This window comes from Diuraphis noxia, unplaced genomic scaffold (genome assembly GCF_037042655.1).
Source record: "Diuraphis noxia isolate RWA-SAM2 unplaced genomic scaffold, SU_Dnox_SAM2 contig0002, whole genome shotgun sequence".
NCBI lineage: Eukaryota > Metazoa > Arthropoda > Insecta > Hemiptera > Aphididae > Diuraphis > Diuraphis noxia.
In genome coordinates, this window is record NW_028301712.1 from 42,145,988 (window position 1) to 42,159,772 (window position 13,785).

Sequence of the window (13,785 nt, forward strand, 5' to 3'; positions counted from 1 at the left end):
TTAATAAATTATTTACCTTTTTGATTGCATTTAATAAGGTTGTTATAAATGTATTTTATAAGATGTTTTCGAACTGGAAATCACATTCATGTGCAACATTTTTGTGACAGATAGCTACACAAATAGTATTACTACACTCAAAACAAATTTTTGTAATTAATCGTTTAGTATTTTAATTAATACGTTTTAAACAATAATACTATCTGTCAATCGATAAAAATCGTTAAGCGTCAGCATAACAAAAAAAAATATGCAAAATAAAATTTCATTTTTGAATCCTCCGTATTATAAAGCGTATTTTTATACCACTCTTCTATATGTTTTACATCACCTATGATAAATATTCAAATACTATAAGTCACGAACCCTGGTGATGACTATTTTAAGTTAAGAACTAATGATGGTTGATTGAATTGTTCTGAAGCTTTTTTTTTTTAAACTATACAACTTCAAATATTTCCAAAAATAACTATAAGATTTGATATATATATAATATTATTTTAATTCAATACAAAAAAGTCTATACGAAAACATTTTTAACGGCAGTATTCACAAAAATGGAACAATGAAATATGTCAATAATAGGTACATCAAAACAATAACCACCGGAGCGCAATATAATTACGACAAATCCGTTACACATAACATTATAAAATATAAATTTTTATTTACATGTAATGTACAACGGTATACAACACAACGATTGTTATTGTAAATATTGTAATAAATAAGTATTATTATTAACAAAACAGTTTACATAAATTATATAAATTTATATAATAATAATAAAATTTACATAGTCATATAGTCGTATACGAATTACCTCCAAAATGTAAGTAGGTGTTTTATTTTCTCGAATTGCCTCCCATAGCATAGATACCTAGACTAATATATAACCACATGTTTTTAATTTTTATAGATTTTAGTATTTTTCAAAAATATTTTATAATATAAAATATTATTTAATGTATGAGTGTCGAATACCTACTATTAGTCGGCGTAGGCATAATTATTAACTATTTTTTTCAGTATTATTACCAGATATTGTTGCAGTGTAAACGTATTTTTATTAAAATATTTCTTTTTTATAACTGATTAGGTATTTACCGCGGAACTTTAGCCATAGGCCTATTTATGCATTATTGTTACATTAATATAAATATTTGCGTATCATTAGTTAGTATAGGCCCATTAAATTATTATTATTAATAATAATAATTTAAATATAATGTAAATAAATATAATATAATAAATATTATTTTAGGTACCATTAATTATTTACATAAACTTATTATTTAATTTATTAAATTTTCATTTAGTGTAAAGGCGAATTTAAATCCTTTTGAATTAACATTTAACTGTGGTGTGTAAATTCATTAATGTTTTTAATTTAAAAAAAAAAACCCAATGTTTGAGATTCAACCAATTATTATTCAAACTATTAATCGATTAATTTATCTATCTGAAGCAATTCTAGTAAAAAAGGTTTAGAAAATAGATAACTGAGTACCTAAAATAGGAGACAATTCAATGGAATGATATTTTTAAGACCAGGAGACAATTCAAGTAATCTTTAAAAAAAATTACTGAAGACAATTCAATATGGTCTTGAAGGTCAAATGAGAGGAAATTCGAATTTCTTGTTACTTACCTAACCCGGAGACGGGTTTACCTAACCTAACCACTTAAAATCACTGATATCACTCCTAAAGGTTAACTCTGGTATCGTTACCGTTCGGTGTTTTGACATTCAACAGTGGAGTCCCTTCAGCTAATGTGATTGGAACGTCCACGACTACGGTATCGTTACAGCTCACCTCCGATGAGCTGTTCAGTGCACATTTTTCTTTGCAGTGCTCACCTAATAAACATAATAAAAACGAAAATTATGGCTTTAGATTATACTGTAGTTTTATAAAAAAAAAATCGAAAACTAGACGTCGAAGAGTGTAGTGTCCGAAATTTTAATTACATAATAAAAACATTTTTTTTTTTTTTTTAAATATATAAATGAGTTAAATAAAACTTTTTATCTTTCAATAAATATACTCAAAAGTTGATCCATACACACATCTAATTAGAAATTTATTTAATCATATTAAATTTCAGGTTAGTATTTTTATTTTAAAACTGAGTATCTCGGGATTGAAATTAAAGTTTGTCAATATTCCATTGTTGTGACCCACAACATCTTGTGGGTCTATAGTTCAATTTTAAATAAGGTGAACATTTGAATTTACTGATAATTAATTGTAAATTGAAAACTATTTTTAATTGAAAGAATATAATATAATACGTTATAATATAGATACCTATACTTCATTACTTCAAAAGTATCCTGTTGACTGTTGTATAGCTTAAGTTTTACGCAAAATGCAATTCACGACTTGCAATGAATAAATATTTTTCTTACATACCTAGTTACATTCTTAGAATATATATACAGGGTGATTTTTTTTATCAAACAACACGAATTATTTCAAAAAGTATTGACTTTTTTCAAAATATTTTTTACATGGTTTCAAATTGTTAAAAAACCAACGTTTTTATTATAAAATTATATTTTTAAATATTTTTTATCCTTATCATTTTTTATGTTTTTTACTTTTTTGAATAGAGTTTTAATTTCATATTCCAAAGCAGAATATTTTTCTTAGTATTTTGATATATAAAAATCGAATTTGGGGCTATTAGTTTATGAGTTATAAGTATTTAAAGTTTAGATTGGTAGAGTGGTGTGGTATGGGGTTACCCCGCAAAATGTTTGTCCTCTACTCCGCTTGTCTAAACTTTAAATACTTATAACTCATAAACTACTAGCCCCAAATTCGATTTCTATGTATCAAAATACTTAGAAAAATATTCTGCTTTGGAATATTAAATTAAAACTCTATGTTGTCACTCAAAAAAGTAAAAAACATAAAAAATGATAAGGATAAAAAATATTTAAAAATATAATTTTTTAATAAAAACGTTGGTTTTTAACAACTTAAAACCATGTAAAAAAATATTTTGAAAAAAGTCAATACTTTTTGAAATAATGAGTGTTTTTTGATAAATCAATCACCCTGTATATCATTTTTAGCCGCAAATATTTTTTATTCAATCGTTAAAAAACAATTTTCTTTTAAAAATATTATGATCTTATTATAGTTTGTCAAAATTTTACATTTTTATCGACCAAGTTTGATAATTATTATACAAGAGCTTAATTTAGTCCGTGAAAAATAATTTTCTGAACACTGTTCATACAATACCTAAAATTGTTTCGGGTAGTACGTCAAGCGAGTTACAGAACATCATCGACTTGCAACCAGACTTCCGAAACACGTATCGCATTTTTTCCGACGCACTCAGAACGATAAAACGTTGGTCTTGAGCCTGGATTTCCGAGGATATCAGGCTAAGCCCCTTAGCTGCAGTGTAGTCCAGTCCTTTCAATTTCGCGCAGTTTATGACCAATGGTATTTTTGCATAGCCTTCTTGTTTTGGGATCCGCATAATTTCTCTGTACAAATAATCAATCGCAGGAAAATACAGTCCGTTGTTTGGCGTTATCAATACGAACTCCACTCCTTTGGACTATTATAAAAGCGTTGAAATATAAAATACATATGTGTATATATATATACACCATATTATATTTATAAAATTAATAATCTCTCACTTTGATTAATTCGATTTTTAGTTTAGGTCTGGACCACATAAAAGCTAAATGAATAATATTTGCACATATGCCTGCAAGTAAACCGATTTCAACCGTAAAGAAAAGGCTTATCAAAAGTGTGACCATTGTAACGAATAGCTCGACTCCTAAAAAAAAATATGTAAATATTCAGCTGATTGATTAAAAAAGCGTACCGCGGTGCCCCTAAATGTATACAAAACTTACGTTTTTATATAATACTAGTCTACAATTGTGTATAAAAACTAAAAAGATTATTGTAGAACGAAGACATTCTTATTTTTGTGTGTACAAACGAGAGAGCACAAAGATTACAATATGGCGTAAAACATAGCTATATTATATATTCATATTTTAAGAAAAATAATCAACTCACGGTTGGTCTTCCAAAGAGGTTTGACTATCTGATAGTCTACCATGAACAATACAGCGCTGATTAAAATTGATGACAGTACCGCCCTAGGGATGAGATGAAAATGGGGAGTGAGGAACATGATGGACAATAATATTAAACCGGTGGCGTATATGTTAGAAAACGTCGTTTGGACACCGCTAGCTTGGCTCAGGGCACTCCGAGTGAACGCACCGCACGTGGGCATCGATATGATGAACGACCCTGCTATATTGCACATGCCCAAAGCCAGCATCTCCTGCGTCGCCTCTACTATACCTCCGTTAGCTAAAGCACAGTACAAAAATTAGAAAAAACATCAGATGCCATATAACAATAACCTATGTGATATTTTACTTTATATATTAAAATATTATATTTTATTTTAATTGAGCCTCAACAACAGAGGTTATTGGCCTTAAGCATTAATATTTTTTTACACAAGAATGAAGCTTAACAATAAAATTATATACATAACAATAATAATAGTATGAAAAAAAAGGATTGAAATATATCTACGTAGATTAAATTAGTTGATAAAGTTTAGTTATTTGTTTTAAATAATTAATTAATTTTTCAATGTTGATTGGCTGAGGACTTAGAGCTTCTTCCTAAAATATTATTATATAGACTTTATATTATATCGAGTATAGTCTGATCATAACAGGAAACCAATAGTTAAAACTTAGAGTCTAACATCTCTATTGATTGTTCAATAGAAAAAAATCTGTTGAAATGAAAACCTTGCGACTTGCAGTCATGTCTCTTGTCGGCATACAAATAAATGCGTTCATAAAACGTTGTGCAGAGTTGATATAATATGTTTTACAGTGATTTTTCTGTAATAAATTCGTCTATTTTCGATCGTTCGAATCTCTTTTTTTGAATAGTATAATTTATACAATAAAAAAATACTATGATTGAATCTAGTTAACGTTTCACTCGCGGGTATTTGTGAAACTTTTCTCAGAATATAAAAACAAGACCATGTTTGCAGCAGTAACTAACATGATATATCGACTTAGAATAATACTTTTAATAAAAGATAGCAACATTACGAGACAATAGGTACAAATTTACAATAACAGTGTTCCAGGGTAGTCGAAACGAAAATTCATATTACTTATAAATTATAATAACCTATATCCGGCTATATGTACATTTAACCATTTAATATTTAGATTTTAGTTATACAAATATATACTAATTAGCCGATTTTTGACCAGAATGTTGATTAAATAATATATAACAAAGTATATCCTTTATTATAATCGATGATCTGCTGCAGTCGAGTAACAACAGCTTATCCATCCATTTCCGCCACTTCACTTCCCTCCAACAGTCTCATCCTCTCGTCGATACGATGATTAATAATGATAATAATAATAATAATCACATGACATTGCGTTTACCATAAGTTTTAGCAATTGACACGTTAGCCAGCACCGATACAAGTGGTATGATGAAAATTGCAGACCGGATTTCGTATAACATCTCGGCCAGCGTGACGGTCGTGTTCCCTGACGTGTATCCAAAGGGCGGAAACCGTAGTGACGGCAATCCAGTTTTTGCCGAGTCTGTTGAATAATTATAAAATTATAATTTATAACAGACCGATTATTGTTATTTTATAATACTAGAAAATAGGAATACGCAAAACAATAACTCTTGATACCAAAAAAACTAGCCAACCACATAATATCATTAACATTGTATAATATGCATAATTAATATTAAGTGTGAGAAATAAATAATACGGGTTTGATTCGATAACAATAGACACTTTATACAGAATACATACGTCATGCGTACTTTCGCTGGAAATATTAAATTTTACGGATCAATGGGACACGCATAATATACTTGCCTGAGGTCAAATACGGCAGTGGAGTTCCACTGGATTCGAATAAATACGTGATAAGCATTGAGAGTAAAACGACAGTTGTGTTCCGACTCAAGGATATGAACCACAAGACTTTTTTCAAATTTCCTTTGACCGATACATTACGTAGTTCCTAGAAAAGACACGGTTTCTAAACATATATATATTATCATATAGAAACCAAACAGAGAATATCGGTAAATGTTGCTTATATAAAATTTGTTTTTATATAATCTATAAAAAATTTCCTAACTCAAAGAATAAAGAGTATATTACTATTTATAAATAAATTTTATACAAATTAAAAAATTGAGCTAAAATACACTTAAATTTGAAATATTATTCTTACTGTTAATCACGTCGTTGCTCGTGAGTATGAATGATGACAATATTTTAACTTTGACTGGTTGTTAGAAATCGTATAATATATTTTTAACGTAATAAAATTTAAAAAAAATATATAATTTTTAAATTAAAAACATTCAAATCCAATGGAAATAAACTATGCGAACGCTCTTAGTATTTAAGGCTTTCATATCATTCAATAATAAGCATTAACTAATGATGACCAACTATGCCTATAATTTGACTTTATAGTATAAATCATGATAAAAAACCTACCCTCATTAATAGAATTAAAGCAATTGCGCTTAGTCCTAAAATAATGTCACCGCTTCTCCTCTCGTGGAAGTGCTCTATGAGTTTCTCCAATATGTCTTTAACTGTATCGCCTTTGAACCTAACGCCCAAAATACCTTTCACTTGTGACATCACCACAATAATAGAAGTTGCGGTTGTAAATCCCGATGTCACCGGAGTGGAGATGAAGTCGACCAAAAATCCTGCAAATTTATTTGCATACGTGATATTATTTCTTAATGGTAAATAAAAATAAAATTATATTGAAATGTTTTTCAATATTTTTTGGTAAACCGAGACATCCAAAAGACTCCAAAGAGCTAGTGCGTCCAATTGTCCAGTCTGTCAATCTATATTCTATACTATATCGCGTGCGTATATTTTATCTTGATCCACGCGCGAATGACTTACCAAGCTTAAATAATCCCATCAATATTTCAACGATGCCACACATGAATGTCAATAACACCACATATTCCGGTGTTAAATTTTTCGTGTACTCGTAAGTGAGTAATGCCATTAGAGACGTAGGTCCCATGGAGACTTGCTTAACGGTCCCGAAAATCATGTATATGAACCCTCCCATCAGAGATGAATACAATCCAACCTAAACGCAGTAAAAAATATTGGCAAATAAATTATAGTGTCTTTGTAGAGGTGTACTACACCTCGATGGTATTATTTGTTTTTTAGTTGCATACATATTACATATTGTTTATAAATAGAAACTAATGTTTTTTATAGCACTAGATTTTTTTGTTTTTGGTTGGTTTTATTAAGTACCTATTGTAATTAATTTTCAACTTACACGGTAAAAATATAAAACTTTTATTAAAATAATGATTGTAAAAGTTTCAATCTGCAATTATGTAATCAATATTGATCATCATTTATCAAACAAACTACAAAAATTGATTACCTAACAGTACATTTTTATGGATACAATAAACAAATTAAAAAATACCTATATAACTGAAGAACATATTGTTTCATAACGAATTTCTTGTGTTTAATAATTATGTAATGCTCGATAATAATAATTAATGTAGATATAACAATATATTTTGTGTCAAAGTAAAACTCCTTGCAGTTTATATACACATATAATTATACATCGCAGGGCAGTAAAACTATTGGTCTAATCTTAATTATTAGGAATTGAAATTCGATCACTGTTCGATGAAAGTGGCCAGCCTTATTATTAATTTTATAAATAACTACTTCAAATTGTTGTTTTAAGTTTTAATTGCTTCTAATCGGAAATGGTTCATAATGTAACACTGGTTTATGCACTCTACAAAGTAATAGGGAAAATGAGGGGTCGTATCTTCCCTCCCCCGGAGGTCAAATGTTTTACACAATATAACATGTATATACTATAATAATATGAATATATTTATATAGGTGTATACTGAATATGTCTATTAATCCTCTAAAATATATGTTAGCAAATGAAAAGTACAACGTACTTTTTGTTTTTAAATAATTTTAATACCTATTGACTTTTAACTATGACACATGATTCTTTATTATTACATAATTCGTACAACTTACATTAAAATTATAATTCATAACTCATATATTATATTATTATATTAATACAATAATATATCTGAAACTAGAACCAGTTCTAAATTGTATTTATTATTTCTTTATCTAACATGATTTAACCAGCCTGTTAATTTCTTGAATATTGCATTGTATTTTATTTATTGATTTAGTCATGTGAATAAAGATTACATTTTTCTGACTTTTACTAATGCCTATTGAATGTTATACGTGTATATGGTTTGCATGACTACGTCTACGTGCGTGTTATAAGCCTATAACAATTATATTGCATTGAATTAGATTACTATTATACATCACATGTTCGACAATTATATAAATATATTCATTAAACCGTCAACATAGAGCCTACTGAAGCATTTCATTCTAACTTCTAAGTACTGGGTATCGTTTTAATTAAGATACGTAATTACTATATTACTTCGTAATAATTTATTTATGCATCCGGAAAACATTGAACAGTGACAACAATAAATACACATTCAGTTTATACCTATATAATATACATACTTGTATTTTTTATTCCTATCATACGGAGTGAAAAAAAGTATAATCCTTGAGCAACGAAATAATGTGTAACAACCTACAGAGAATCATAAAACTGTATTACCACTTACCACGGATATTAATTCGGTCCCGAAGATTATTATTCGATTAATATTGATTCCTATTGTTATTATAGTTCATAAACATTGCGTAAGTTACAACTCATGTTAAAATTGTTGTTATGTCAAATATAAAATAATTAGGGTGTTATACTATAGCCTATTGGTAGTGCACTCTACAATTATTCTACAGTGATTTATTCATCCGTTTCCTATGGGTTGGGTACGTTATGACGTGAAACATCACTTCATAATAAAATTGACGCCATCGTAATATGTGCTTAATATACACATTACATTTTATAGTAAATATGTTGACAATTTAGTAATTAAACAACTTATCTAAGTATTAATGTAAACAAACATAGATTTACTTTGTTTCTATTCTTATATAAACAATAGTGTTCTAATTAAGATAATATTTTATTGCAAATTCTATGTACAAATTTGAGTGAAATAAATAACCCCTCCCTTGATTGAGCTCCAACTACGCTATTGGCATTTTCAAATATAGGTACCTACATTACATGCTACTATCATACTCGTGTCTATACTATACTCTGTCGTTGGAGATTTTATTTGAATTGTGGATTCTTAAAACTTTTTACCATTACCTACGATTGTAGTGTATAATATATTGTTATTATTTTATACACACAAAAAAATGTATAAAATATTTAGTCTAATTATAAGCTATTAAGTAATACCATAAAGTTATTCATATTATTCTTCAGTACATTACGTGCACGTCCAGTATTGACTTATAAAAGGTGTAACAATAATATTATAATATATATCATACGAGTATTGTTTTACAAAACTTAGATCAATATACCACGTATAATTAAAAGGGGAATAAATCACTAATATTTGTACCTAAAAATAAATAATAAATAATCTAATTTTATAATATACATTCCATGGACAGAGTTAATTAAAATTATTTAAAAATATAGTTTATCACAGTGACTATCGTTACCATTGATACTTGGTAGATCAATAGTTACTAATTTATTACAAATGTTGCCAATGTTGGTAAATACATCTACTCGATAAATACGATATATCATATATTTACATAATCGTCATAATCTATGTAAGAGTTATTAGGTCAAGTATGTATTTAAAAAAAATCTAATTTAACAATCATAAAAAAAACTGAATATTCACATCTACACATCGCAAATTCAGCCATATTACAGAAATCAGAGTAAACGGAAAAAATTCATGATTGTGCACGGGCATTCAAAATTCCTTATAATAGATCTATTTTCAATTCTTAATTAAAGCAGTTGGTTTAAATTATATGAGTAAAAAATAACATATGAAAACTGAAGAAATACAAAAAAAAAAAAATTAAATAAAAAAAAAACACGTTCTGTCTTATGGGTATAGGCGCAAATAAGCGAGGACTAAACCACTTAACTTTGTATAGTCTCTCCTCTCTAAAAAACATAATATCATGCATACCACACATTATAAGTGTCAATAAAGTGTCCAATATAAACTTGAGCTTCAGCCCCCCCCCCCAAATATTAAACACTACTTATTTATGCCCATACTTGTGGGTGTTGATAAAGTACTCAAATAAATATTACCTGTGGTGATAAATTAGCTAGCGATGCATATGCAATACTTTGAGGTACCATTGTGAGCCCAATTGTGATACCTGCTATCATATCACCCATCGCATTTTTACTGTTGTATTTTGGAAGCCACTTGGTGATCGGTACATGTTGGTGAAAGAACTCATAAATTTTTTCGTTTTTAACCGTTTTCTGTATTTTTTTTTTCTTGGCATGATCGATTGAGTTGGCTATAAAGGATATGGTATGAAATATATTACATAATTTTATTTTAAATATAATTAAAAGAACACAAAAAACAACTTTTGAAGTAACAACATAAGTGTCACATTTTTTTGTCAAACAAATAAAAATTATAATTATTATATAAAACATATAAATTTTTTTTTTTTATATAAATTGCACCATTTTCTGAAATGCTCAACATTTTACAGTAAAAAAGATTTATAATCGTTTGACAAAAAAAAATTTTACATCGCAACAGTTCTACTCCTTAAATGATGCAAAAATTTAAATAACTAAAATATGATAGTATTAAATAGTTATACTTAAAAATTCTAAAAATCAGATTTTAAACAAAACAAAACAATATAAAATAAAAAAAATGTTAGATATAATTTAATAAAATAAAATGCTCAAAATAAATTTATTAACGTAATAGGTATTATGATTGTTTTGTATTTGAATATGTAGAGTATAAGTCAGAGTATATTATGTAATAGTTACAAGAAGTATAAGTATGCCAGCATCTACGGACTATATTTTACGTAATTCCATAATCTGTCTTCCTATAAATCGCTTAAATGAAAATCGGTTTGAGATAATACACTATAATATACCCATAATACACTTCAGCTATTAAAATGTTTTTAATCTACTAAGAAAGTAAGAACTACCTAAGCTATACAATATTATACATAATATATTTTACTAAATTCAAAAAAAAAACGTGCGAGTGGCAAGTGGGATGCTCTGCTTTACAGTTAGTTACAAGTGGGCCACTGTAATGGATGGCGTTAAATTTGAATTCATTGATATAATAGGTACCATTGTATGCAAAAAACGATTCTGAGCGGAGACGATTTGTTGGATATTTTATATTATACTTAAATTGTTATTATAATATTATTATTTATTACTAATTATGTAGTCAGTAAGTTGAATTAATATCATTTACATGTTATCATATTTATATATAATAATATACTTTAAAAGTTTTATGTACCCACGAATAAATATTATATTTTTAAAATACAACAATATTACTAAAATTGTTATTCTTGGTTATTTAATATGTAATTTCTTCCAAATTTTTTACTTAAAAACTATGTTTATGTTTTTTGTAGATTTTTTTTACTTAATGAACTACTTAAGTAAAATCTCGTTTTAATTCTTAACGATACAAGTTAAAACTTTTATAAAAATAACAACAAAATAATTTGAAAATGTTCAATTTAATACAATTAGTCAACATTTTAACTTTAAATGCTTATAAAAATATTTGGGCTTTTATATTTTTAATATTTTTCAACTGCTATTGTAACAATATATCAGGAACTCTGTATTAAATTTTCAATCTATTTGACCCAACAAATAAAAACCAAAAAAATTGAAAACTAAAATTATCAGTTAACAACTAAAAACACGTCAAAATATTTAGAAAATTGTACCAAGTATAGGAAATGATAAGATAAACATTTGATGTAAATTTCAAGTACCTATCTATAGTTAGGTACTCGTTTTCAAATCGCAACAAAATAGAAATATCGTTGCACGAGAAATTGAGTTAGGATCTTGATATTATTATATGTTTAGTGAAAATCTGAACTCAAATGCTCATAAAAATTTAACTAGACCAACTCATGAGGAATCTAATATCTCATTTTAAAATGCACCATTTCCTGAAAATAATGGACATTGATCTCTAGTCGATATTTTATACTGTCTAAATTGATCATAAATATCGTTATTGACTAGTCTTTAACGTTAATTCTTTAATTTAGGTATTTACCAGTAGGACACATATTTACTAGTTATTTGTATGAATAAATTATAAATTATTTTCTTACTAAAAAATGTACTTAAAACAATACTAAAACACTTCAAGACATCCAATTGTTCATCATCTGAATTTATTGTTCTCAATTGTTTATAAAAAATCATAATGATGTTGATATAGGTACCTAGTTGAGTATTGAAATGTTCATCATAAATATAACATAAATATGCTTTTTTGCCTATTTAACAGACTGCAGAGGAAGCTCTATTTGAATAATACTACTCCTCTGCTGCAATTGTTTATTGATGTATAAAATATATAAATGACATATTATACCCTAAATTAAATGGTTTATATCATGTAAAAATATATCTCATTGAAGGCCCGGAAATAAAGTAAAATAGTGTTTCAGAAAAACTTTTTTCGTACAAAAACAGAATAAAATTGGATCAGATTATTTTGGGTATAAAGATGAGCCCGAAATCAATGAGATCCGGGGCCGTGCCTCCCTTAGACCCCATATCCTTTATCCAAATCTTGTCAGAAATATCAAATATGTATAGGTACTATGCTTATATTTTATAGATAAATTTCAGGCATTTTCATTCGTATTCACCTAAGCGTCCTGAGCATTGCATAAGCTAATAGGCACCAGTGAATTAAAATAAAATAATATACATTTTTTTATAATCAATTGGAGAAAATGGATTAATATCATTAGCGAGAACGGAATGACTTACGTTTTGTCGCCTCGTGCATTTTCAGCGTTCACAAAAACCGATAATAGGAAATAACCGATAATAACAAACGATGGTCGGTCGGCTTTTGAATCACATGCAGCTGTTATCAAAACGGTCGTGGGCTATTGCACGACGGATCGCGGTCCTTTGCGTCCTTATAAGTCTGATGATCGACTGAAAAGACGCGGTTTTTGCATAATTTACACGTCGTTTAGCTAATCTAAGAGCAGCGGCAGACTCAAGTGGCACATATCCCGTGATTGCGGTGCAAACGAACCGATAAAACTGTCAATAATCATTAAATTATATTATTGTTGTTGTTTTTACCGATCCGAAAACAGGAGTGTCTACAAATATCTGCAGATTTTTCTGAAGGTACAGAGAGAAAAAAACACTGTTTTTTTTATGCACCGTACAATGATGATAGTACAATCTACGTTTTCAAATCGATAATAAATCTGGAATAACATTATTAGTAATATCTCATTTATTTCAATATATTGTGTGTTGATGATCATATTTTTCATCGCTGGACCTTGGCACCCGGACTAGGGTGCAGCGATGACGGTAGGTAGAGTGCGAAGATGAGGTTTGCTAAGGTGGTCATTACAATATGATTGTCGATCTGAAATGTTTTTTTTCTATTGTTTTTAGGTTTATAAAACACACTAAATCAATTGAATAAACAC

The 13,785-nt window shown here is 28.0% G+C and overlaps 1 protein-coding gene across 1 annotated transcript; it reads right to left on the minus strand.

The window, feature by feature from the left end:
- On the minus strand, positions 1-13,341 carry LOC107171682 (sodium-independent sulfate anion transporter-like). The gene is made up of 10 exons (XM_089220858.1): positions 13,097-13,341; positions 10,370-10,587; positions 7,009-7,204; positions 6,580-6,800; positions 5,944-6,091; positions 5,489-5,653; positions 4,062-4,364; positions 3,668-3,813; positions 3,258-3,582; positions 1-1,861 (listed from the first exon to the last, which is right to left on the minus strand). Exons 1-10 carry the CDS (start codon positions 13,113-13,115, stop codon positions 1,707-1,709), a joined length of 1,896 nt encoding a protein of 631 aa, XP_089076984.1. The 5' UTR covers positions 13,116-13,341; the 3' UTR covers positions 1-1,706.
- Positions 13,342-13,785: the final 444 nt, after the last annotated feature.

Excerpts from the sequence above, each read along its gene's own strand:
- LOC107171682 (XM_089220858.1), bottom strand. Across the intron at positions 3,814-4,061 it reads ACCTCTTTGGAAGACCAACC|GAGTCGAGCTATTCGTTACA; the intron begins GTGAGTTGATTA and ends ATTTTTTTTTAG. Across the intron at positions 1,862-3,257 it reads ACTACCCGAAACAATTTTAG|GTGAGCACTGCAAAGAAAAA; the intron begins GTATTGTATGAA and ends TATGTTTATTAG.